The 25,886-nt window shown below is 40.6% G+C and overlaps 1 protein-coding gene across 4 annotated transcripts in view; it reads right to left on the minus strand.

The window, feature by feature from the left end:
- Positions 1-25,886, minus strand: part of CD163 (CD163 molecule) — a 72,977-nt gene that overhangs the window by 28,321 nt on the left and 18,770 nt on the right. The window contains exons 7-15 of one of the 4 annotated variants that reach the window (XM_074227329.1): positions 22,632-22,946; positions 22,247-22,561; positions 21,850-21,912; positions 20,858-21,172; positions 14,456-14,776; positions 8,014-8,319; positions 7,093-7,203; positions 6,407-6,490; positions 1,215-1,315 (exon numbers count right to left, since the gene is read on the minus strand). In XM_074227329.1, coding sequence (XP_074083430.1) covers positions 1,215-1,315; positions 6,407-6,490; positions 7,093-7,203; positions 8,014-8,319; positions 14,456-14,776; positions 20,858-21,172; positions 21,850-21,912; positions 22,247-22,561; positions 22,632-22,946 — 1,931 coding nt within the window. Of the gene's footprint in view, positions 1-1,100; positions 1,316-6,406; positions 6,494-7,085; positions 7,204-8,013; positions 8,320-14,455; positions 14,777-20,857; positions 21,173-21,849; positions 21,913-22,246; positions 22,562-22,631; positions 22,947-25,886 lie in introns of those variants that run through there. The other 3 variants (XM_074227327.1, XM_074227326.1, XM_074227328.1) reach the window with 3 other exon arrangements.

The raw sequence follows: 25,886 nt of genomic DNA on the forward strand, positions 1-25,886 counted from the left end.
GCCACATGGCTAGGTAATTATTAAGTGTCTGAGGCCAGATTTGAACTCAGGTACTCCTGACTCCAAGGCTGGTGCTCTATCCACTGCACCACCTAGCCACCCCTGAGCTAAGTCTTAAAGGGAGCCAGAGATCATGCTTTGACTGAATGAACAAGAAGCAGAGGTGAGGAGAGACAGCAATCAGGGCATGGGGATAGCCAGTGCAAAGACACAGATTTGGGAGAGGTAAATGAATAAGTATTTCATTAAATCCCTACTATGTAGTAGTCACTGAGGATACAAATCCAAAAATAATAAACAATACCTGTCCTCAAGAATCTTAGATTCTAATAGACATAAATAGAGAATTCTAAGTTGAGCATTAAGCATGACCCTAACCCTAACCTTAAATGTAATGGTTAGAAGCGGGCCAAGTCCTGTCTTTGGCAGACATTGGCTATGGGACTACTGATGAGTCATCTAAGCTTTCAGCATGTGAGACAACACTAACACTCTAAATTGCCAATCAGTGAAGTTGCAGTGGCAAAAGGCACTTCTTCACCTGGAGTGCCTTACAACAATGATCTGACAAGTTGAGGTTAGTGACGATAAAGAACTCTTTCTTTAAAGGTAAGAAGAGCAAACATATTTCAAAAGAAGAAATACACACAATTAATACATGTATAATTGCTAACACGTGTTGTAGATCTTGTATTACTCAAATTGTGGAACTCAAAATTCCCTTGCTCTCCTAGGCCACATTCAGACTCCATTATCAGATCAATTTTCCTTCTAGATGTATGCAGGACATGACAAGGCATCACATTTTCCAACTACGTCTGTGATTCTCTAGCTTTTCTGGGTAGTGCTTTGAAGGGAAATGAATGACTGTTTCTCTAAACTGACAGCCCAGGAAAGTGGACACCAGATATCCATGCAGTATACATGCAAGTATTCATGCAAGACTCAGCCATGACATGGGTTTCCCAATCCCCAGGCATAAAATCTCAGAATGTTTCTCAACCCCTTTGCTAGAGCAACTCCCTCATCTCCCATGCTTTCCCCTAATTACAGAGGAATCATGTGGTTTTTGAACTGACTCTTAAAGCTATGCACAGAACCCCTAGGTTCTTCCTTTATTTAAGTCTGAGCCTGTTGGGGATGTCAATGCACAATTGCTGCCCACTTACCTGTAGAATTTCTGTTCCTGCTCCTGTCTTCTGGGGAGCCAGGGCAGGCCTGTTAATCCAGGAAATGGGACATGGTTCAGGCTCAGAGACTTCTCCAGCAACTTCAGAATCAGTTCTTGGGGCACCACTTAAGCCATTAGGAGCCTCTGAAAGGTTTAAAATGTTTAATGAAAATGATGAAGAGTCTCCTTCCCTCCCTGTAGAGCAAATGAGGCTTTGAATAGCTAGGGAAAAGTTTCCTATCATAGATTCTAATGAGTCACTAATTTTATAGATAAAGTGGAATCACAAGGATGCTCCTTGGTGGGGCTAAAAGATTGAAATTAGATTTCAGAGAGGTGCCCCTGATTAAAGACTTTACTGAAGAACTGAAAAGATCAGTAGGCCTTGGGTACAAGAACCAATCTTGGTAGTAGGGGTTTCCAGACCTCTCAGCTCACAGTTAATAACGGGATCAAACCAGTTGGTTAAAGGGGGATTGGGGAGTCCTTAGCACCAGGTGACAGGATTCTGTCACATTGCTCATACTTGGGATCTGTGTCACAGTTCTGGATTTCATTCCCAGGGTCAGGAGGAGCACCAGAGCATGTGTCCATAAAGGAAATGGGACCCTAGGCTCAGTTCCAGAGCAGAAAAGAGTAGTTTTGATCACTCACAGACAAGAGTACTAACCAGAAGAATAGTAAACACATTCTGAAGAACTGAAAACTTTTAGGTCCCCAGGACTATCTCTGAAAACAGCTGAAACCTGAAGCTTGGAATAGTGCCCACTTCCCTCAAGTAGCAGAGCTTCATTTAATCAAAGAATTCAAAGTCAAGAAATAGACTTAAAATGCTCAAAGGTCCATAAAACTGCATATTTTTTACCTAGATCTGTATCTCAATGAGATAATTGAAAAGGGGTAAAGGCTGCACATATATAAACATGTTTATTACAGCTCTTTTTGTGGTGACAAAGAATTGAAAATTGAGAGGATGCCCCTTACTTGGGAATGGCTGAACAAATCATGCTTTATCAATGTAATAGAATATGATTGTGCTAAAGGAAATACTGAGCAGTCAGATTTATGAAAAATCTGGAAAGACTTCCATGAACTGGTACTGAGTAAAGTAAGCAGAAAGAGGAGAATATTGGACATAGTAAAAGCAACATTGTATAATGATCAACTATGAGAGATTTAATTATTCTCAGAAAAACAATGATCCAAGACAATTCCAAAAGACTCATGATGGAAGATGCTATCCATATCCAGAGAAAGAACTATAGAATGTGAATACAGAACAAAACATACTATTTTCATTTTTTTCTTTTGGTTTTTCCATTTTGTTCTGATTCTTCTTTCACAACATGACTAATGAGGAATTTTGCTTAACATGTTTGCATATGTATAATTTATATCAGATTGCTTGCTGTCCTGGGGAGGTGGGAATAGAGGTGGAGGAGAAAAATTCAGAACTCAAAATCTTGTAAAAAAAGAATGTTGATAACTACCTTTACATGCAATTGAAAAAAATTAGTTTACAAAACAAACATAAAAAAAGAAATAGGCTGGAAAAATGAGCAAACAGGAGAAAAAGATCCTGAATATAGAAAGTTATTTTGGTGAAAGGGAAGATCAAAATACAAATTCAGAGGACAACAAAATCAAAACTGGTACATCCAAATTCTTAAAGAGAAATGCAAATTGGTCTCAAGTCATGGAAGAACTCAAACAGGATTTTAAAAATCAAGTAAGAGAAGTTGAGGGAACATGAGAAGAGAAATGAGAGTTCTACAAGAAAATCATGAAATAAAGAGTCAACAATTCAAGCAGGTACAAAAATCTTAGAGAAAATAATACCTTAAAAAATAGACTAAATGGCAAAAGAGGCACAAAAGGCATTAAAGAAAAGTACTTTAAAAAGTAGAGTTGACCAAATGGAAAAGGGGGGCACAAAAACTCACTAAAGAAAGTAATTCTTTAAAAATTAAAATTGGGCAAGTTTAAGCTTAATCACTTTATGAGACATCTTAAAACAGTGAAACAAAAGCAGAGAAAGAAAAAGGAGAAAAATGTGAAATATCTAATTTGGAAAACAACTCACCAGGAAAATAGATACAGGAGAGATAATTTAAGAATTATTGGACTATGAAAGCTATGACCAAAAGAACATAAACATCATATTTCAAGAAATTTTCAAATTGCACTGATTGGGGGCAACTAGGTGGCACAGTGGATAGAGCACCAGTGCTGGAGCCAGGAGGACCTGAGTTCAAATCCGACCTCAGATAATTTCCTAGCTAGGTGACCTTTGGCAAGTCACTTAACCCCATTGCCTTGCAAAATCCATAAAAAACCCTACCCTGATATCCTAAAAACATACAAGAGAAATGGGAAAAAAAATTCACCAATCATCTCCTGAAGGAGATTCCCCAAATGAAAACTCCCAGGAATATTATAGCCAAATATCAGAGCTCCCAAATCAAAAAGAAATGTTGCTAGCAATAAAAAAGAAATAATTCAAATATCGTGGAGCCTCAGGATAACACAAAATTTAGCAATTTCTACTGTAAAGGATCAGAGGCTTGGAATATGATATTCTGTAGGACAAAGGAGCTGAGATAATAACCTACCCAGCAAAACTATCCTGGGAGGGGGGGAGAAATGAAAATTTAATAAAAAGAGAGGACTTTCAAGTCTTCCTGATGAAACAGAGATGAATAGAAAATCTGACTTTCAAATACAAGACTCAAGAGATGCACAGGAAGTTAAATAAGGAAGAGAAATCATAAGGGATTCAGTAATGTTAATTTTTTTCAATTTTTACATGAGGAAATAATAATTGTAACTTCTAAAAGCTTTCTAATTATTAGAGCACTTAGAAAGAGGACATGGATGTGAGTTGAATATGATGGGATGATTATCTAAAAAAATAAATTTAAGGGATGAGACTGAGGAATCCACTGGGAGAAAGGGGAAAGGAAAAGTTAAAATGAGAAAAATTACCTGACAAAAGAGGTAAGATCTTTTATAGAAGAGGGGAAGATGGAGGAAGTGGTGGGGAGAAGTGAATGGACTTAACTCATTAAAATTGACTCAAAGAGGGAATAGCATACACATTCAGCTGGATATAGAAATCGATCTTATCATACAGAAAAGTAGGAGGGAAAGGGGATAAGAGAAGTTGTATGACTGATAGAAGGGATGGTGGATTGAAGGAAGTAAAAATCAGAATCAAAACACTTTTGAAAATGGAGAGGGTGAAAGGTGGGGGGATAGAATGGAGGAAAATACATAGTGATCAAAAATGTAATCAAAGCTATCTATATGAAAAATGCTCTAAATCATCATTGATTAGGGAAACATAAATTAAAAGAGCTCTGAGCTATCATCCCACAGTCACCAGATCAATTAATATGACAGAAAAGGATAGTAGAAGATGTCAAATGTTAAAGGGAATATGGGAAAATTGAAGCACTATTGGCTAAGTTGTATCCTGATACAAACATTCTGGAGAGCAATTTGGAACTATTCCTAAAGTGCTATAAAGTCATGTATATTATTTGATCAAGCAATACTACTACTACTAGGATTGTATATAAAGAGATAAAAACAAAAAAGAAAAGGACCTATAAAATATTTATAGCAGTTTTTTTAGTGGTGGCAAAGAATTGGAAATTGAGGAAATGCTCATCATTTGGAGAATGGCAAAGAAATAAAAGGAGAGATAATTGAGATAATTGTTGTTGTGGTTTATAATTGTAATGGAATCATATTGTGCCTTAAGAACTGAGGAACAGTAGGGAAAGGAAGGTTTACAAAAACTGATGTAACATGAAATGAGCAGAAACAGTAGAACATTGTAGCCAGTAACAAAACTATTTCACAATATCAATTATGAATGACTTGGCTCTTCTCAGCAATACAATGATCCAAGACCATTCTGAACAATTTATATTGAAAAATGCTATCTACCTCCAGAGAAAGAACTTTGATTGCAGATCAGAGCATACTTTTCTTTTCTTCCTTTATTTTTCTTGGGGCTTTTTTGTCAATGTTTTCCTTCACAACATGACTAACATTTTGCATGACTGTACATGTATAACCTATATTGGATTGCTTGCCTTCTCGATGAGGTCAGGAAAGGATGGGAGGGAGGAAGAGAATTTAAAACTGAAAATCTTTTAAAAACAAATGTTAAAAACTGTTTTTGCATATAACCATGGAAAATAAAATATTAAAAAATTTAAATATTTTCAAAAAAGTAATAGGAAAAATATGGAGTGAGAATTTGTAATTTGGCCTTCCTTCACAAGGATCCAAGCAGGGCATTTTGTCTTCGCAAAGAGAAGGGTACTCTTTTTATGAGCAATAGTGCTGGAAGAGGAATAAGGAGAGTGAGAATTATTCTTGAATGATCTCAAAATTTTTTGTAAAGCAAGCTTCTCAGCTGAGAGGATAGGGATAGGAGTCGGGAGGATCTAGGGAAAGATTAGGAAGGGATGAAATAACTGACATTTCTCTATTTCTTTAAATTTGACCAGGGGCGGCTAGGTGGTGCAAAGGGGTGTCTAGGTGGCGCAGTGGATAAAGCACCGGCCTTGGAGTCAGGAGTACCTGGGTTCAAATCCGGTCTCAGACACTTAATAATGACCTAGCTGTGTGGCCTTGGGCAAGCCACTTAACCCCATTTGCCTTGCAAAAAAAAAAAACCTAAAAAAATTGATCAAGTACTTTGCAGAAACTGTTAAATGAAATATGAATGAACTATTGTATGTGAAGGACCTTGTGAATCTCAAAACAGAATACAAGTGTTATAGTCTGGTACATGGAATAGGGTCCTATGCTAGGAAAAACAAATGACTTCAGCTCCCACTCCAGATACCTACCAGCTGTGTTATTGTGGGTAAATCTCTTAACCTGTCTGTGCCTCAGGGTATTCATTTGTAACATGCAGGGCCTCTAAGTTCTAATTCTATGACATGATGATCCTATAAAGAGCAGTTACTAGAAGAAGGAAAGACTGTTTCACTTCATGGTTTCCTACAAGGGCTGAAGCTTTATCAAAGTCAGAACATGGGGTCAGATGGACAGTGGGTTAATTCCAGAATTCTTGGATCTGAGTCATTTCAAGCAAATCTTTTCAGGGATTCACTCCTTCCTATGAATGTAGGCTATTATCTACCAGGCATTTAGAGGCCAGTCTCATCATGGGAGCCCCCACCAACCGAGGAAAAGGCCCCAAACCCCACAAACCTGGGTGGCTGAAAAAATGTAGGTCTTCATCCTCCTTCTGATGAATATCCATCTTCTTGTAAACAGCTACCTGAAGAACATTCCCTACTTAGGAAAAGCATGAGAATGGAGGGCTCTCAGGTTGAGGGTTCACATCTTGACATACCAACTCTTACCATTCTTGTCACTATTTCCCTGGTTGGATCAATGTCCCTCTCATTGAATGAAGAGAAGACTCCCTTTCTCCTAGAGTAGCATATATTCACAGTTCTATGGGGATCTCTTCATCTTCCCCATAGTCTACCTGCTTTCCTGCTTCCTTTCTCAGATATGATCCTTCCTTAGAATTCCACATTTGCTTATAATGAGATTTCCAATGACATTCTATGTTCTCTTCCTACTCTTGTATGCCAGTCCTCCCTTGGCCACCTGTCCTTCATTAGCCTATCTTAGGATACCCAGAGATGCCAAGAGATCATGATGTTCCCTGCCAATCACATATACTGAAACAACTGAGCTGATATCATGTGCCTTTCCTTTCTTCAAGAGGTTGATTCATGCTGAGCTAGTAGGCTTCACCACCCTGGAAACTCTTACCCCCAGCCTGAGGCCCCCACATTCAGGTCTGAACATCTGAAGAGATGATCCTATCCTAGAGAACCCACTGCTGTTGGGCACCTTGAACTATAGTCTCATGGACCTCAAACCTCTGACTTGAGAAATCCATCTTCTAGCCTTGGACCACAGGAAAAGAGCAACCAGGAACAGCACTATCAGGATAACCCCAAGGATCCAAAAGAGCTTGAAAGTTTTGCGACCTATGAAAGAGATAACCCATGACTTGAATTCCTACTGAAATGCCTTCTGTCCCTGATCATCTTATGATGTCCAAGTGCTAAAAACCATCAATATATCTAGATAAAGACATTGAGGTCCTTGTGAATTGAACTTTCTGCTCATTATTTTATAACTGCACCTAAATTTCATGTCTCTTCAAAGCACTGGATCCTTCAATAATGTCCAAGCACAGGTGAGCAGTTGGAAATGGGGGCTATTTCAGGAAAAGCACTGATAGCTTAGCAGTGAAGAATAGAGAGAAATATACCAGTTCTTATAGAAGGATCATCAGAAGAACTGAAACTGCTCTGGCTGTGAGAACCAAGTCCTTGGGACCCTTTCTAGATGGGTGTCTCTATGAGGAATGTTCTTGCATCACCAATAACTGAGTGGAGTTTATCAGAGAATGGTTAAGAAGAATGATAGCCTTATAGGCTGGTGGAGTATGTGTGGGGAGTCACACAGGAGAAGGCTTGATCTTCACTAAGTTGCCCTCAGGAGGATAGCTATATTCTGGGGAACAAAGTTCTATGTTCCTTCCTGCCTGGCTCAGTCCCACTGTCACTTATTCATACTCCCCAATGTCTCTTTCTGAACATATCAGAATCTTCCTCCATCAGTACTATGAGCTTTGAAAATAATAGGGTCAAAGCCAGTGTCTAGAGACTTTGGCAGCAGTAACCTATGCCTTTCATTTCTTCTCCCTGCTACTCCATTCACCACTCCAAGCCACCTGGACATGGTCCCAGGGTCTAGGTTTCTAGCCTCAAGTCAGGCTCTCAGGCCCTTACCTGAGCACCTCACACCAGCATCTTCTTTGTGTCCACAATCTGTCTGCCCCCAGGGATCAGCAGGGCAGTCCCAGAGAGAGGACTCATTCCCTTTGCAGTGAATATTATTCAGCCAAATGGGCCCAATTCCTTGGCCAAATGCTGCCTCTCCTGGGGCACCCAAGGCTGAGCCACAGCCCAGTTGTTGACAGACCACCTCAGCGTCAGCTAGATCCCAGGTGTCATCACACACTGTACCCCAGGAGCCTTTGTGCCAGACTTCCACTCGCCCTGAGCACTTGTCTCCTCCTTGGACTCGTATCTTGCCTAGAAATGCAAAGCATTACTCATTCCACATTCGACAAGAAGTTCCCTAATTCAAGAATCTTAAGGGAGAGGGCTGTCATTGTGACAAGAAGACACAAGCATAACCTGGCCTTCCTGACTTTGGACATTGGGAATAGGAATATGCATCAAAGACACAGTCCATTTTCTTCTTTGATATTGGATCAGAAGGAAGGCAGGGATATATGCCTTTAGCTCTCAGTAACTGCTTAGGGTCTGGGAGGAATCTTATCCATCTCTCCACTCAGACTTCCTTTTGGAGGGCTTGGGTGAGGATAGCATGCTCCCTCTCTTTTTTTTTTTTTACACTTTTTTTTTTGGGTGGATCTCATTCTTTATAAGTCCATCACAAAAGTTATTTCCATATTTTTCCATGTTGCCATTGCTAATCGCAACTCCCTCCTTTCTTATTTCTCCATTACCATGTACTCTATTTTCTCTCTCCTTTCACTCTGAATCTGCTGTAGGGTAGCTGAGTGGCGCAGCAGACAGATCCCTGGTCCTGGGGCCAAGAAGCCCTGAGCCCCCATACCACCCCTTAGGCCCAGCATCCACCTGGCCCCATGGTCCTGGGCAGGCCTTCCAATCCCATCCCCTTGCAAGAAGTAAGAAAGAAAATGTGTTATATCTGGCAACTCACCCCGCCATGGTCCATCCCCTCCTCCTTTATTCACATCCCCACCCCTTCCCCCCTGCTTCCCGCTCCTTCTTACTCCAGATGTCTATACCCCATTGAGTATATATATCTATATCTATATCTATATATATATATAGATATATAGATATATATAGATATATATGCTGTTTCCTCTCCTAGCCTCCCTACTTCCATATCATTGCAATAGCTCATTGTAATAAAAAAAATCTTATGTGAAATATCTTGGACTATTCCCCCCCCTTTTTCTTTCTCCCATTCCATTTCCCTTTTTTTCTATTGACTCCATTTTTACACCATATTTTATCTTCAAATTCAGCTTTCTCCTGTGCTTCAACTATAAAAGCTCTCTCTACCTGCTCTATTAACTGAGAAGGTTCATATGAGTATTATCAGTGTCATTTTTCTATGCAAGAATACATGCAGTTCAGCCTCATTAAGTCCCTCATATTTCCCCCCCTCTCCTCCAATCTCCATGCTTCACCTGAGTCCTGTGTCTGAAGATCAAACCTTCTGTTCAGCTCTGGCCATTCCAAAAGGAACATTTGAAATTCCCCTGGTTCATTGAAAGTCCATCTTTTTCCCTGGAAGAGGACATTCAGCCTTGCTGGGTAGTTCATTCTTGGCTGCATTCTAAGCTCTCTTGCCTTCCAGTATATTGTATTCCAAGCCCTAGGAGCTTCCAATGTAGCTGCTGCTAAGTCCTGTGTGATCCTGACTGCAGCTCCACGATATTTGAACTGTGTCCTTCTGGCTGCTTGTAATATTTTCTCTTTGACTTGGGAGTTCTGGAACTTGGCTATAATATTCCTAGGGGTTGGTTTTTTGGGATCTCTTTCTCGGGGGGATCGGTGGATTCTCTCCATTTCTATTTTGCCCTCTGCTTCTAGAATATCAGGGCAATTTTCCTGTAGTAATTCTTTGAAAATGACGTCAAGGCTCTCTTCCTGATCATGACTTTCAGGTATTCGAATAATTTTTAAATGATCTTTCCTAAGTCTGTTTTCCATATCAGTTGTTTTTTCAATGTGATATTAAACATTTTCTTCTAATTTTTCATTTTTTTGGTTTTGAAGTATTGATTCCAGATTTCTGGTAAATTCATCACTCTCCCTGAATTCTACTCTTTGTCTGAAGGATTTGTTCTCCTCAGAGAGTTTTCTTATCTCTTTTTCCATCTGGCCAATTTTTCTTTTTAAGGCATTCTTCTCCTCAATAACTTTTTGAACTGTTTTATCCATTTGACCTAAGCTGGTTTTTAGCATGTTATTTTCTTCAGCATTTTTTTGGATTTCCTTGACTAAGCTGCTGACTTCATTTTCATGTTTTTCCTGCATCTCTCTCCTTTCTTTTCCCAGTTTTTCTTCCAACTCCCTCATTTGATTTTCAAAGTCTTTTTTGAGCTCTGTCATAGCCTGATTCCAATTTCTGTTTTTCTTGGAGTCTTTAGATGCAGGAGCTTGTGCTTCCTCATCTTCAGACTGAGTATTTCAATCCTTCTTGGGCTCATTTGCAAAATATTTCTCAATAGTCTTCCTCTTATTTCTCTGCTTGCTCATTTTCCCAGCCTAAGCCTGTTTTGGGGGTGCTTCCTGAGTTTTTGGGACACTCCCACAAAGATCTCAGTGTGTGAGGCTCTGTCCTCCCTCCTGGTCTGTGAATGACCATATGCACCCCCCTCTGCCATGGGGCCGAGGTGGGGGGGGCCTGTTGTTCTATGGGGGGGCCTAGACTGCGATCAGGATCTGAATGTGGTCAGAGCCCCAGAGTCCTGTTCCAGAGGCAGAGGACAGAGCTCTGCAGTCTCTCTCTCTTCACTCCCCTCCCTCAGCTCAATGGGCTCATGCCCTGGGTGCGCCTGCTTCTGTTTCCAGGTCTGGGCTGCAGAAAGACCAAGCTGCTCCCTGTGTGCCTTGAGGGCTGGGCTCCACGTGCTCGCTCTGGCAGAGGTCCCCCGCTGTTCCCCCACTTTGTGCCCGGTGCTCCCCGGGGTGCAGCTCAGGAGACTCCCCCGCTGCTGTGAGCCGTGACTCCCAGCGCCCTGGGGCTGTCTCCGGGAGGCTGAAGTTCTTTCACTCTGGTGGGCCACCCCTCTGGTGGGCCGCCCCTCCAACCCAGGGAGCAGAGCCTTTCTTCTGTTTTCCGGGTTACCTTGAGTAGGAAAACTGCCTCCCTGGGTCCCATTGTGGGTTCTGTCTCTCGAAAGTTTAGTTAGAGTCCTTAGTTTATGAGTTTTATCAGAGAGCTCCTAAGACTGGAACCCTTCTTGTGGCCATCTTGGCTCCACCCCTCATGCTCCCTCTCTGTGAGTCATCCAAACACATCTTTTCAGGTCTAAAGAATAGGCAATCCTACTTTGCCCAGAAAAAAAGAAATCTCCACTTGAATTGGGTCTCTGGAGGCTACCATAAAGTAGCCTCCAGCTGTTTACCTCTTTGAGTATCATTTTCCTAGTCCAATGAGGAAGTTGTATTGAATGAATTCCAAGATATCTTCCTTACTCATTCTCATCTCAGATTCTGATCAAGGTAATAGACACCTCTTCTATTTATGAAAAATTGCAATATTTCTCTAATTAATGAAACAATTAGCTCTGTCTGATGTAATCTAGAAACTGTCTCTGTCCCTCTACATTTAAATAAACACAAAGGTTATTGACTATACTATTTAATAGTATGACAAAAAATGAAACAAAACCATGATTATTTATAACATAATCATCTATGAAAAAAACCACAGTTGAAGTCACCTTTAAGCATAGCATCAATACAACCACTGACTTCTCAGTTCTGGAAACCAAGCCCTGCCATTCACTTCTCTTAGGATATCAACTGAATTTTCTTCTCAAGAATTTTCTTCATATTTCCTCACAAGAAAAGCATTAAACCTAATTCTCTCAGGAAATAAGATCTCTTAGTTCTTTTAACTTTATCTCCAGAATGACAATTAGACTTTCAGTCTTTTTATAAATTCCTTATAGAATGACAATTAACTTTTCCTCTAAAGATTCCATTGCCTCTTAAAGATTCATTATTTGTGGAAGAAGCTGATGTTACATATGATTCTAGATGTCTTCCTTTCAGATTCCTTCCATCTTCTTAAACTCACTGAAACTGAACTTTCTCCTAAGATACCACATCCCTTAGATGATGCTACATTTTTAAAAAAATTAAACTTATTTTTTTTTTAGATTTTTCAAGGCAATGGGGCTAAGTGGCTTGCCCAAGGCCACAAGGCTGGGTAATTAGTGTCTGAGGTTGGATTTGAACTCAGGTACTCCTGACTCTAAGGCCGGTGCTCTATTCACTGTGCCACCTAGCCACCCCCTAAACTTATTTTAAAAAATGAACAAACATCTATTTTCTCTCCCTTCCATCTCACCATCCCCACCAGGAAACAAAAAGGAAAGAAAAAACTAACTGCTACAAACATATGTTGTCAAGCAAAATGAATTAAATTCTATCTATTGTTCACATCTGAATACACACACACACACACACACACACACGCACACACGCAACACACACGTATCTCAGTCTGTATTCTGAGGACATCCCCTCTCTGACCAGAGGTAGATAGGATTTATCATGGCTCCTCTGGAATTATATGCTGCTAACTGGGACTGGAGGAATTCCTGACACTCTTCTCACTATAAATTTATGCCAGCTTAATAGCATATATCTCAACTGAACCCTTACTGAAGTAAGGTGATTCTTCTACTGCTCTTTTCATTTCAGTAGCTAGACCAAATCTTTACCCCCTTCTTCCAGTTCACTATACCTCAATCTCTCCACCTTCTTGGACTACTCTCATATTTTACTGAAAAAAAAATTGAGACTATTCATTGAGAGCTCCCTCTTCAACCTTCATCCTGGTCACTCAAATATCTTTCCCAGTTTCTCCTTCTTCAACTTATTCTCTGATGATATGTAACCCTCTTCTGCTTGCAAAAGCAGGTCCTTCCCTAGTAACCTTGATCCCATCATTTCTTTCCTGTCTTCTCCAGGAAATTGCCTCCTTCCCCCATTTATCCCCTTTTGCTAATATCCAGTCTCTTCCAATCTAGTAACTCCTTCTCAGCTCCCTATAAGCATGTCCATTTCTCCCCCATCCACAAAAATCCCCTCACTTGTTCATACAACTTGCCAGCTATTGTCTTGAGTTTATTCTCCTCTTCTCTGTTCAGTTCTTTGAAAAATTGTCTTGAATGACTGTCTTCTCATTGTCTTCTAAAACCCTGTAATTTGACCTTATTCCCCTGAAAGTACTTTCTGTCGTCTCCGTTATCTCTTAATTTCTAATAATACCCTCCTTCAACATCTGATACTTTTAACAAACTTCTCCTCTTGGATATTTTCTCCTCTAGGTTTTCATGACTATGCTCCCTCTTGCTCCTCTATCCTAACAGCTCTTCAGTCTCTTTTGCTACATTTTCATCTTGAGGTATTCATTGTGGTGTTCCCCAAGATTCTAATCCCTCTTCTCTTTACCCTATACTCTTTCTCTTAATGATCTTATCTGCTCCCATGGGTTCTATGACTTTATAGAAATGATTCTCAAATCTACTTTGATGGACCCAGTCTCTCTTCTGAGCTACTAAATGTCATTCTTGCCATGATATACTCTCTCTCTCTCTCTCTCTCTCTCATACATACATACATACATGCACATACATAGCCAATTAGTGCCCAAATCTTGTAATTTCTCTGTTTTTCACTTATGTCCTTTCTCTTCATCCACAAAATTAGTATCTCAATTCAGGCCTTCATCACCTGTCCCTTGGACTATTATAATAATCTTCTTATTGCTCCCAGATCATTCTCCAATCAGCTACCAAAATAATTTTCTCACAATGTAGGGCTGATCATGTCAATCCACTCCCATGCTACCCAGTAAAGTAGCGTGACTCTCATCTCCAGGACTTCTGCTATTTAAAGAAATTAACTTCCCAGACCTTTTCTACCTCCCTCATCTCTTTATGTTTTCTTCCTTTCTCCTTATTCTATGATCCAGCCATCCTGGCATCCTCACCAGTCTTCCTGCATGCACTCCTATCATCCACCTTTTTTTTTTTTTTTTTGCAACAGTTGTTTTCCAGGCCTGAATTGAGTTCCCTCCTAAACTTTGGCTCTTAAAATCTCTTAACTCTTTGAAGATTCAACTCGTGCTCCTAGATACATAGCACCCCCACCCCTCATCGACTCTATCATTGTTTCCATTATCTGATTCATATGTGCTGTCTCCCCTAGTAGAATGTAAGGTCCTTAGGACAAGGACTTTTCAATCTTTCTTTGAGTCCCAAGTTCCTTAGCACTGTCTGACCCATCGTAAGCTCATAATACTATCTAAATGAGTGACTGATAATGCAAATTCAATGTTTTTTGAATTGAAGAATATCAAATGAGATTAGATTAGAATAGAATAGATTTTATGAAACCTGTCTACAGACAAAAGGACACTCACCAACACATGTGATCCAGGCTTCCTCTCTTGCACTGGATGGTCTCTTCTCCCATGGATCTGACGGACATTGCCAAAGAGAGGTTGGTCCCTTAGGACACTGAACGCCATTGACCCACATGGTTTTGGAACTTGCCTTGTTTGTAGGAGCTGGACCAAGAATTCCATTGTCTCCACAGCCTAAATGCCTGCAGACCACTTCCACGGTGACTTCAGTCATCTTATGTCTTCCAACACTACCCCAGGTTCCATTGTAGAAAACTTCCAGTCGTCCTGCACAGGCCTGAGTATTAGTCTCACTGAGTAGCCTCAGAGACATGACCTCTACAGAGAAATGAAGATAAAATTTTTTGGTGAATGAAATATCAGGAGATTTCCCTCCCTCCACTTCAATGAGCACCACAGGAAAAATTCCTCCCAGATTCTTTTTGAGCACACTCAACGTGGGATTGCAGGAGAGATGACTAAGGCCATAATAACTCCAGAACCAAATTCTTCCCTCCAGGGTCGGTCCTTAAGTGTCTATGCAACCTGGGGTTAGTATTCAGACAGAAGTTACTAGATATTGGATACCCCTGTGTTTGTCATGGGAACCAAAGTCAGCTAGACTTAAATTGGTACAACAATAAGCCATATATGTGTGAAAAATAAAACAGACCACCTCTTCATTTGCTACTCTCCTGGTAAAACCTTGTTTGTATATGCACTAGATCAGAGGAAGCTTTAAATACAAACATAGAAAATTCATATTTTGTGGAAAGTCTCCTTTATAAAACAGAAACCACAACTCCTCCACACATAGAGTTTAGAGGGGTCTTTTAAACTTTGAACCACCCCTATTCTCCAAACTCTAATTTCTATTTGCATAACCTTGCTGGTGGACTTGCTGCAGAATTTTATCACTGATTAGCCATCAATAATTCTACACTTTAACCCCAATAGCAAGGATAGGAATTGGGAGAATATTTAAAAACTAGGTCCAAGAGAAATACTTGCACTCCTCACTTTGAGTAGAAGGGAAGTCATTTCTAAGATGGGGAATATAGAATCTCTCTCTATGCCTCCCCATCAGTGTGCCACCAATTTAACATAGGCATTTCCAAGGAAACTGTCCCTTTTCAGAAACTTGTTCCAGAGTTGCTGCAGATCATTAATAATATTAATAGAAACACGTTGCCTGGTTCTTACTTTAGTTCATTTGTATTACAGCAGAAAACCCTAAGTAACCAGGGAGGAATTAAAGATGTAAAACAGATTGGTGAAATGCCTCTCACTACAATAACCATGTGTCAACTTTGTGTCACTAATGTCTACCTGTGAATAAGTAGGCTATATGTGTTCGCACATATACAACCATTCTAAGTCCAAGTTACATTTTAATATGCATTTCTATATTGCACATGGTAAATTATATATGTAAATGTGTGTTCACATGGGTATGCACTCTCTTTCTATAGTTGGTTGGTTCTTGTCCTTTATTATCAAAGAAGATCAAGATGACATCACTACATTAAAGATGAGCTATAGTGTTGCATACCATATATGTGTGTATATATGTACATAGAAATATACTTGTCTGTCACATGTGTGTATATGGCTTTTCTAAAACCATATTATGAAGAAAAAGAGCATCAAGAAAATGGCCCAACTTTTCTACACATACTTTTCATGACAACTCTTTCCATCTTTTCTACCAGAATAGCCCTACAATCATCTCTTTCTCTCTCTTTCATATCCAGTCAACTCCTCAGTATAGGGCATATGAGGAGGTATGGCTGATATAATTCTGGATCTGGAGTTAGGAAGACCCAAGTTTGAATCGGACCTCAGCTATGTATTAGCTGGGTGATTCTGGGGAAATCACTTGATCTCTCTTTGCCCAAGCTTTATCAGCTATAAAATGGGGTAATAATAGCCCCTAGGTCACACGATTGTTGTAAAGGCAATCAAAGGGAGTTATGATTTTTATATTCATCAATATCATATGAGTAATGAATTTATTAATAATAATTTCATTTCTAGAGATTCTTTTCACAATTCTAACCTGGGAACCAGTGAAAACAAAACAGCTTGAGCTATTTGTCAATCCTGTCAGAGGCTGCATTCTTTCCCTGACCTGTACTTATCTGTGTTAAGTGAAGTGAATCAGGATAAACCATTCAGTACTCAGGCAAAAATAATATTGTACTTCTGCAGGATAATGCAGTCCCAAGACTATGCAACCAACTTAATTCTTCCCTAGGGCTCAAGGACATCGATATTCTCCTACTTGAATGGTCACCACTGCTGTGACAATACTGTTGCATTGTCCAGCACTAGTAGACTTATCCGGAAAAAAATCACTCAAACTGATGACTTATGATCCCTCTTCCTCACCCTTCCTGTCTATGATCATGTATATTATACCTGCTTGCAGCACAGCTTGCACTCCAGATTGGAAGTGGACCCCCAAGAAGGAGAAATCCAAGGATTTGCAAATCAGTTTCTTGTAATGAAAGTAAATTAATTAAATTGCTACTTGATTACTGATACTCTATCTCTGTTAGAGACTGGTGCAGTATAAATGCTACTAACAAGATATTTGTGAAAAGAAAAACATGATTTGCATTGTTTCTGAAGCATTGTAGATGCTCTATAAATGGTTATTGCCTTCCTCTTGATGTTTATCTTCAATGTCTCCTTTATACACTTGTTCATTCCTGTTACTAAAATATTGTCCAAGTCTACCCCATTAAAAATTCTATCTGGACTCTAGAATAACTTCCGGGTATCATCCTATATCTCATTTCACTTTCCTTTGTCAGCCACATTCCTGGAGAACCGTATCATCCACACCTGTCTCTGCTTCCTCTCTTTTCAGCACTTTGCAGTCGTATGTGAACCTTATCACTCTCTGAAGTGGCCCCTGAGCTCTTCACTGTGAGACATGGCAGCCTCTTCTCAACTCTCATCCATCCCAGACTTCTCTACCTCATTTGATAGTGTTGACTTGGTTACTTCTTTCTTTCTGGCTTCTGGTGGCACTCCTTTCACTTGGTTTTCCTCCTCTCTGTCCAACCCTTCATTTTCAGTGTCCTTTGCCAAAACATCAAGTTTCTCAGGACTCCTAATTTATTAATAGTTTGTGATCCAGACTAACTATTCTTTCTTTTTTCCCCTTTCCATTTCCTATTTTATGTGCTTGCAGGAACTTTCTCACAAAGACACCCAACTTGCCCCACATGCATTTTTTTTCTTTATGAGGTAACTGGTGCTAATGTTATTTTCCCAACAACTACCAAATATTCCTGAATTCAGTGTTCCTCAGTTTTCAAACTCTCATTCCCTTTCATACTTTCATGTAGATAACAGGAAATGAGCAAGAAAAGCACATTGAGAATAAGTGGTCAGACTAGGAGTAGAAAATTCAAGAGAGAAAGATGAGTCTCACAAAAACCCAGAAAGAAGAGACATTGGCAAAATTCTTTCCAAGTCTGTTCATCTGCTTGAATGGGGGTTATTTTCAGTACTGTCTTACAAATATTTGAATAAGTCCATCCACTCTGCGCCTTCCTCATATCGGTATTTAAGTGGTAGAGTCCATTTATGACCCATCTATTCCAATAATGAGAATAGATTGTTTTTGAGAAGCTGAAAAAGTGTTTCATTTCAAATGTATCTTTTGTTCTCCACTTATAAATAGGCAAGTGTTTGCTCTTCTTTCATTTTTCTTCTTTGTACATTATAGTATAATTTCCTTGCTTTTAAAAATTACCATTATTATTAACCTAAATATTTATTTTATCCCAATTTTAGTCTCAGCCACAAAGAGGAAAGAGTTTAGGTAAAGATAAACATTAAATTAATTTAGGTTAGAGACTCAAATCTCTGTTTTAATGTTAGGAATTTTACTAAGAACAATAGCTCCTAATTTTTCATCTGATGTTGTCATTTTTCAGTTGTATCTGACTCTGTATGAACCCTCTTGGGGTTTTCTTAGCAGAGATCTTGGAGTGGTTTGCCATTTCCTTCTTCAGTCAGTTCATTGTATAGAAAAAGAAACTAGGGCACAGAGGTTTAAGTGTTTTTCTCAGGGACACATCATTAGTAAGTGTCTGAGGCCACATTTGAACTCAGGAAGATGAATTTTTCTGGTTCCAAGCCCACTATTATATCCACTGCATGACCTATCAGTCCCACTTTCATCTGACATAAAGTTCATTAAATCAGCAGAAGAGGGAACTACCTGGATGGAGGAACCAATCTAATAAGCTATATATCCCAAAGAGAGCTAGTTGTTATAGCAGAATGTTATTGATTGCTTCTCCACAGAGAAAGGAGGGCAGGGAGGAAAGACCTTAGTTTCCTCCACAATGACACCCACCCCCACAAATATCATGTTCTAATATCTTATTACTTCTTGGTAATCTAGAAACAATTATTGTATTGCGTTTCTAAAATTTAGGACTTCACTTTCCAACAAAGCTTTTCAGGCCCAATCCTGTGTCCACCTTCACAATGAAATTATAGAATATTCAGGTTCATGTTGACAGTGTTAGGAGAATTTAGGATTTTCTCATGATTTTCTACTTCATTCTCTGTAATCAATTTCAGTATGTAGAGCTATGAATATCTTTATAAAGGTCAATTTGTTTAAACTCTGGAGTCTTACATACCTGCCTGAGAATCTCATGAAATGATGATTGTTCTCACCTCATGACACCAGATAAAGGTCATTCTGGTCATTCCTTTAAGTATGAGAGGACCTTCTATGTAACTATAGCTTCTTTTGTGTTTTCTGATTGAATTCTTAGTGAGAATGTCAATATGAATGGAATCTAGATCCTCTAGGAGTATTTGGAATCTTTGGTTATTTTACACTTGGTTAAATCAATGATCAAGACACAGCTGAGATTGATGGTCCAAAGCCTGTATGATTCTTAATCCTCTATGGTCCCTTTCTTATAATTCTGCATCATTACAGCGACTGAAAACCATCAACTAAAAACAGACAATTTGAATGTGTAAATCACTCTGGTGTACTGTTGAAAAAAAAACCCAGAAGTTTTCCAGTCTTTGTTGGACTACTGTAATCATCCCATGGTTCCATTCACATCTTAGCTCATTATTTGATGATTTTATATCTATATGAAACTGCTTTGGTAAAATTGATAAGTGGTCAAAGGATATGAACCTTCAGTTTTCAAACAAAAAAAAATCAAAGCTATATATTCCCATATGAAAAAAATGCTTTAAATCATTATTGATTAGAGAAATGCAAATTAAAACAACTCTGAGGTACCAATTTACACCTATCAGATTGGCTAAAATGACAGAAAAGAAAATGAGAAGTGTTGGGGGGGATATGGGAAAACTGGGATACTACTGCACTGTTGGTGGAATTGTGAAGCAATCCATTCATTCTGGAGAATATTCTGCAACTATGTCCAAAGGGCAATAAAACAGTGCATATCCTTTGACCTCATAATACCACTGCTAGGTCTTTATACCAAGGAAATGAAAAAGAAAAGTGGTGGGGAGGACCTATTTGAATAAAAATATTTAGAGCGGCTCTTTTTGTGGAAGTTAAGAATTAGAATCTGAGAGAATGTCCATTAATTAGAGAACAAGTTGTAGTATATTATTATAGAGTATTATTGTGCTATGAGAATTGACAAGCAGGATGATTTCATAATAATCTGGAAAGATAGATGTGAACTGAGACAAAGTGAAGTGAATGGGACAAGAACATTGTAGACAGTAAAAACAACATTGTATAGTGATCCACTATGAATAACTGAGCTATCCCGAGCAATTCAATGGTCCAAGAAATCCTAATAGATTCATGATAAAAAATGCTATCTCTAGAGAAAGAACTGTTGACTGAATAAAGACTGAAACATACCATTTTCTTTCTTTTTTTCCATCCTTTCCTCTTTTCTTCCTTCTTTCCTTTCTTCCTTCCTAGTTTCTTGTACAAAATGGCTAATATGGAAATGTTTTACAAAATTGCATTGTCTAACCTATAATTGATTGCTTATCTCAGAAGGGGGGGAAGAGAGGGAAGGAGGGATAGAATTTGGAGTGTAAAACTTTAATAGAAATGTTAAAAATGTTAAAAATTGTTTTTATATTGTTTTTAAAAAATGCTTTGGTGTCCCATGTCTATTAAAAAGCATATTTCTTGAATTTGATCCTACTTCCTACAGAAGTCAGTGACCCTGGGTCACTGTACACTTCAGTATAGACAAGGCAAACCCACTTCCTGAGGACCCTTTGTACCACTCAGGATGCCCCCCTGTCAGGACAGCTCTAGACTACTATTCAAGGACTTCCCCTCCAGTGATTCTCTGTCTCAATTGCCCTCATCCTCCCTCAGTCCTTTCCCCTTTAATTAGATATTCACTTGGTATATTCAGAACAGACCTGAGCAGAGCACTCCTGCATCTTCCTTGTGCCTGCATTCATGCTGACCCCAGTCATTTGAAGGACATTGCCACACACTGGATTCATTCCCAGAGCAGTCTACATCATCCAGCCAGATGGGCCCAGTTCCTGCTCCAAAATGAGCCCCACCGGTGGCTTTGAGGGCCACTCCACAGCCGAGCTGCCTGCACACCACCTGGGCATCCTGTAGGTCCCAGGAGTCATCACAGACAGTGCCCCAGGAACCCTCATGGTAGACCTCAACTCTTCCAGTGCAGCGATCCTCCCCATTCACAAGGGTGATCTGTCTCAGCTCTACAGGGAGAAATGTCCATTAATAAATAACACAGTGTAAGCCTTTATTAAGTGTGGACACAGCACAGGGCATTGTGATTTGTGCTGCTAATCACAAGTTGCAAAGAAAACTACCTTCAAGGACTGAGGGAAATTCAGCAGGTGACTGGATCCTGTCCAAGGTTAGGTAAGAAATGCCCTTGGAAGGTCACTAGAGATTGTTAGAGGGAGAGGTACTGAGGCAGAACATCCTAGATATGGGCCAACTTGTGAAAAGGCAGAGTAGAGATGAAGGAGACCTAAAGGGAAGTGAGACATGGTAGGTAGGGACTTAGCATGACCTCAAATCCAGCTGAGTTTCCCAGTGGCTCCATTAGGAGCCAGACAGGATTTCTGAGCAATGTCAGGTCTTTGTCTCAGGAAGGTGACTTGGGCAGCTCAGTTTAGGCTGTGCTGGAGAGGGAAAAGAGAGGAAGCTGCTGGAGGCCAAGGGAGAGGTGGCAGCTAAGGAGGGACCTGAATGGAAAGGAGAGGATGGAAGGGAGACAATGGAAATACTACTCAGCTACTCTGGCTAGGAAGACGATTGGGACTGAAGAGAGAGGGCAAATTTGACGATGTAAATCTGGATGTGTATGAATCTAGACTTCACTAGCAAAGGCTAAAAAGAGTCTCCTGGTGCTTCTTGAAATTCTCACCTGAACATAAAGGTGACTGAGGCTGGGCACCTTGGCACTGGAATGTAGCATCCCACTGGTCTCCTGCAAACAAATCCATTCAGTTCCAATTGACACAATGGAGGGGAAGGCAGATGGCTAAGGCGTGTGTGTGTGTGTGTGTGTGTGTGTCTAGATGGAATGACTGGAGGAGATCTAGAGAGAGAGAGAGATCCAACTCCAAAAGCAAGTCCTTGTCCTCTGGGGGTCCCTCTAATTTTTATTGACCCAAAGAGGGAGAGAAGAACAGGTTGCCTTGGGACTCCTTGACCATGTATCCCCTTCTCATATTTGCCTGCTGTCAGGGACAGGTCTCTCAGGAAGGAGACCTAGTCTCTGTTTGACCCTAATTCCTAACTGGAAGATTGTCTTCTCTTACCTGAGCAGTTCACAGAAGCAACATTTTCAGGGGAACAAAGTGGGGCTCCCAAAGCAGTCATGGGACAAGACTCTAAGTGAGACTCAGTCCCTAAGCAATGATATCTGTCCACCCATACAGGACCTTTGGGTTTTCCAAAATGCCCAACTGGGGGAATAGAGACAGCGACCCCACAGTCCAGCTGCCTGCAGAGAACATTGGCATTGACTAGATCCCAGTGGGTGCCGCAGAGGGCTCTCCAGGCCCCTTGAACTTGGATCTCGACATGCCCATGACATCTGGAGCTTCCATCCACCAGCCGGAAGTCTCTGTACCCTGAGGAGAAGGCAGAAACTTAGAGAGGAGCCTGTGGCCCTGGAAGCAGGTGGGGGGGGCAGACTCTCACTTGAGCAGATGATGCCAATGGTCCTGTTAGAGCTGCACTTCCTGTGGTGGAGGGGCCCTGTGGGGCACAGCGTGAGGTGGGACTCATTGCCTTTACAGCGCAGCTCCTCAGGCAGGAACTGGCCACTTCCTTCTCCAAAACGGTCCCCGTCCTGGACGGCCACAAGGGTGCCACACTGGAGCTCTCTGCACAGCACACTGGCTGTCTGCAGAGGAAAGTCAGGACTACAGACAGAGACCCAGTGGCCTTGGTGCTTCACTTCCACTCTCCCAGAGCAGGGAAAGTCTCCTCCACTCAGTCGTGGCTGCATGTGGTCTGGGAGACAAGAAACCACAGTAAAGACCTCAGTTCTCTGGGTTATTTCCTTGGCCACTTCTTCCCAGATCACCCTAGCTACTGCTCGCCTGGGAACAAAACCTCTGCCAGCCAATGGAGAGGTCTTCCTGAAAGACCATTGCTTCTACTCACCGGTATTGGGCACCTACTGACTATTCCATTGTACCAAATACAGAGCTCCTAACACAAGAAGACTCTCCAGATGGAAGAATATATATGTATAAAAAGAGATTCATTTGCTGTTGTCACCTGGGTAAATTATGAATTTCTTTCCCCAACCTTGAAGGTACTCCACAGGCTATATTTCAATTGCCACAAGTATAGTAATCATAGTTCTCAGCAATGGTTTGCAATGATCTCTACCTTGATCCTTTTAGCAGTTGTATGCAGTAGGAAATATTATTAATGCTTTTGTTTTTACAAATGAAGAAATTGAGGTAGAAAGGAGTGGAATGATGTGTCAGGATCACCCAATTGACCATGAGCATAGTCCCTTCCAAGTTCCAGGGTCCCAGTCATATCCAGTGATCCCTGAAGGGATCCAAACACCAAGTTTTAATTACCAATAGGTTTGGGTGTCTGGGGCCTAAGCCTAGTCCTTGGTCCAAGGTGGGATGTACTGCCATCCTGTCTGGTCAGGAATTGACCAGGGATCTTCATTTTTAACCACAACAAGTCAGCACATGGAGCCTGTCTGTCTTCTGCCTCCTATCCTTTGATGACAGTTGACTTACACATATATACTGTCTAAATACAACCTGGTAATAACACTTGTCATAATAATGGGCATTTAAGTAGCATCTGAAGGTAGACAAGTGAGCTAGATATATATGCTCTCACTGGAGTCTCAGAACAACTCTAAGTAGATGGATTATAGGAATTTTTACTTGCATTTTTATGCTGAGGAAATTGAGACTGAGAAAAGTAACCTGACTATAATTCCATCTATTTAGCTATCTCCCTTCCTACCTGTCTCTCCATCCATGATTTGAGACATCTTGTACCCAGATAGCTTCCATACTTCCTGTGATTTTATATATTCAACCATGTTCTTTTATTTTGTGCTAGTATATGTTTTTTTTTTTTTTGTTTTAGTTTTTGCAAGGCAATGGGGTTAAGTGGCCATACAGCTAGGTAATTATTAAGTGTCTGAGGTCAGATTTGAACGCAGGTACTCCTGACTCCAGGGCTGGTGCTCTATCCACTGCACCACCTAGCTGCCCTGCTAGCATATGTTAATGCTTGATCTAGGTATGTATTAGGCTACCTAGAGTGCCAATCTTAATGGTTAAGAGCTTTGTAAGACAGTAGGAAGTGACCCTCACCTCTTAGACAAGAAGTGGGGACCACTCCTTCTGCTAGTGAGATTACAAAAAGCATAAACAGAAGTAATCACGTTATTCATCCTTGTTTTGAAGGGGTAGCATCCCTAGATTGTCCTTGCCTGTGCCCTACATCAGTGTCCAGTAACCTGAGGCCAAAGGTTACCTGAGTAACCTTTTCCTACCATCCCATTAAATGAGTCAATCCTCACGATGACTCTGCCAAGAAGTTCCTGTATCCCCAAACCTAAAAGAACCCGGACCAGGTTCCTGGACAATTCCCTTATATAGCCAATGACTTTGCCTTATTGATAGATTTGTTCTGACCAAGGCTCAGAACCAAGATTATCAGAAGAAATTTTTCTGTTGTCAGTGTAGCTCCCCAAGTCTTCATTAAGCACTCAAGCCCCTATCTTTCCTCTGATTTGCTAGGCACTGTTGACCCAGTTATTCTAAAGGTCTCCATCAGACATAAAATTGATCCTCAGGATGCCTAAGGATCAAAGATTATAGAATGAAATGAAACCAGTCTTGTCCATATGTTATTGGCAATTAGGCCAATAAGTGATCTTGAGAGGGAGTCATCAGAGGCAATGACCAGAAAATGCAGTCATGTTCTTGTGGAGGGCACTGCTATTACTACTGGATGCCCAAAGACCTGTGTCCCTGGTCTTAGGTGTGGAAGTCTGTGAATGGGAAGTGTCTGCCAGGAATCCTGATACTTCTTTTTAGAGAGACCTCCCTGTAATTCCATGTATCTAGGGGCACCCAGACTCTTTCTGGGGATGTGGAAGGAGAGCATCTATTTCTCTGAGAAACTGGAAATAGAGTAAATTGGAGGAAAGATCAAATGAAGCAAAGGCTCAGACATGGACAGGGTTAGTTGTGTCTTGACATGTTAGTATGGAATCTTGCTTGTGAAACTATCTCAGAGAGCAGTACAAACACAGTTCTGTCCTCCACATGTTGAGGGCAGGGTAGAAGGGAAGAAAAGGTCTCCCTGGCCAAATGGTCTTGTCTTGGGAAGGAGACTGGGATTTGCAATTCAAGTGTGATTGGGTCCTAGCAACCTAGGAATGTGTTGAAACCAGGAGCCCAGAGATGGACTGTTTACTACAGGAAGGAGACAATAGGTGGGTAATTCTCAGGAAGGGCCTTGAACTATGTCACCTTAACAGAGAATCCTTATTACTGAGACCCCAGCCCAAAGAATTCTCATGCTTTGCTCTGTTCTGATACTTTCTGGGAAACAGAAAGTTTGGGAAGACACACATACATACAAACTCATGCACACACATGAACTTACACACACACATGCATGCACAACAAAGACATACCTTTTACTAAATGGTTTCCTCCAGCCCCCTAATAACTTGTAGTCTAATATCTCTGTGTAAATAAGATTCAGGGCTAGACTTATTCTATTGCTGGAGACATCGAGGAGACAGAAATCATGGGGCAGGGCCTAGAGAACAAGGTACAGGACCAGGGGAAAGAGGATGCAGAGATTATTCAGAATTGTTCAGAATCAGGATGATTGGGATAGGCTGAGGAGCTGGGAGGAACCTTGCCCCAGAAGACAGTGGGGGGCCTCTAG

Source organism: Macrotis lagotis, chromosome 2 (assembly GCF_037893015.1).
Source record: "Macrotis lagotis isolate mMagLag1 chromosome 2, bilby.v1.9.chrom.fasta, whole genome shotgun sequence".
NCBI lineage: Eukaryota > Metazoa > Chordata > Mammalia > Peramelemorphia > Peramelidae > Macrotis > Macrotis lagotis.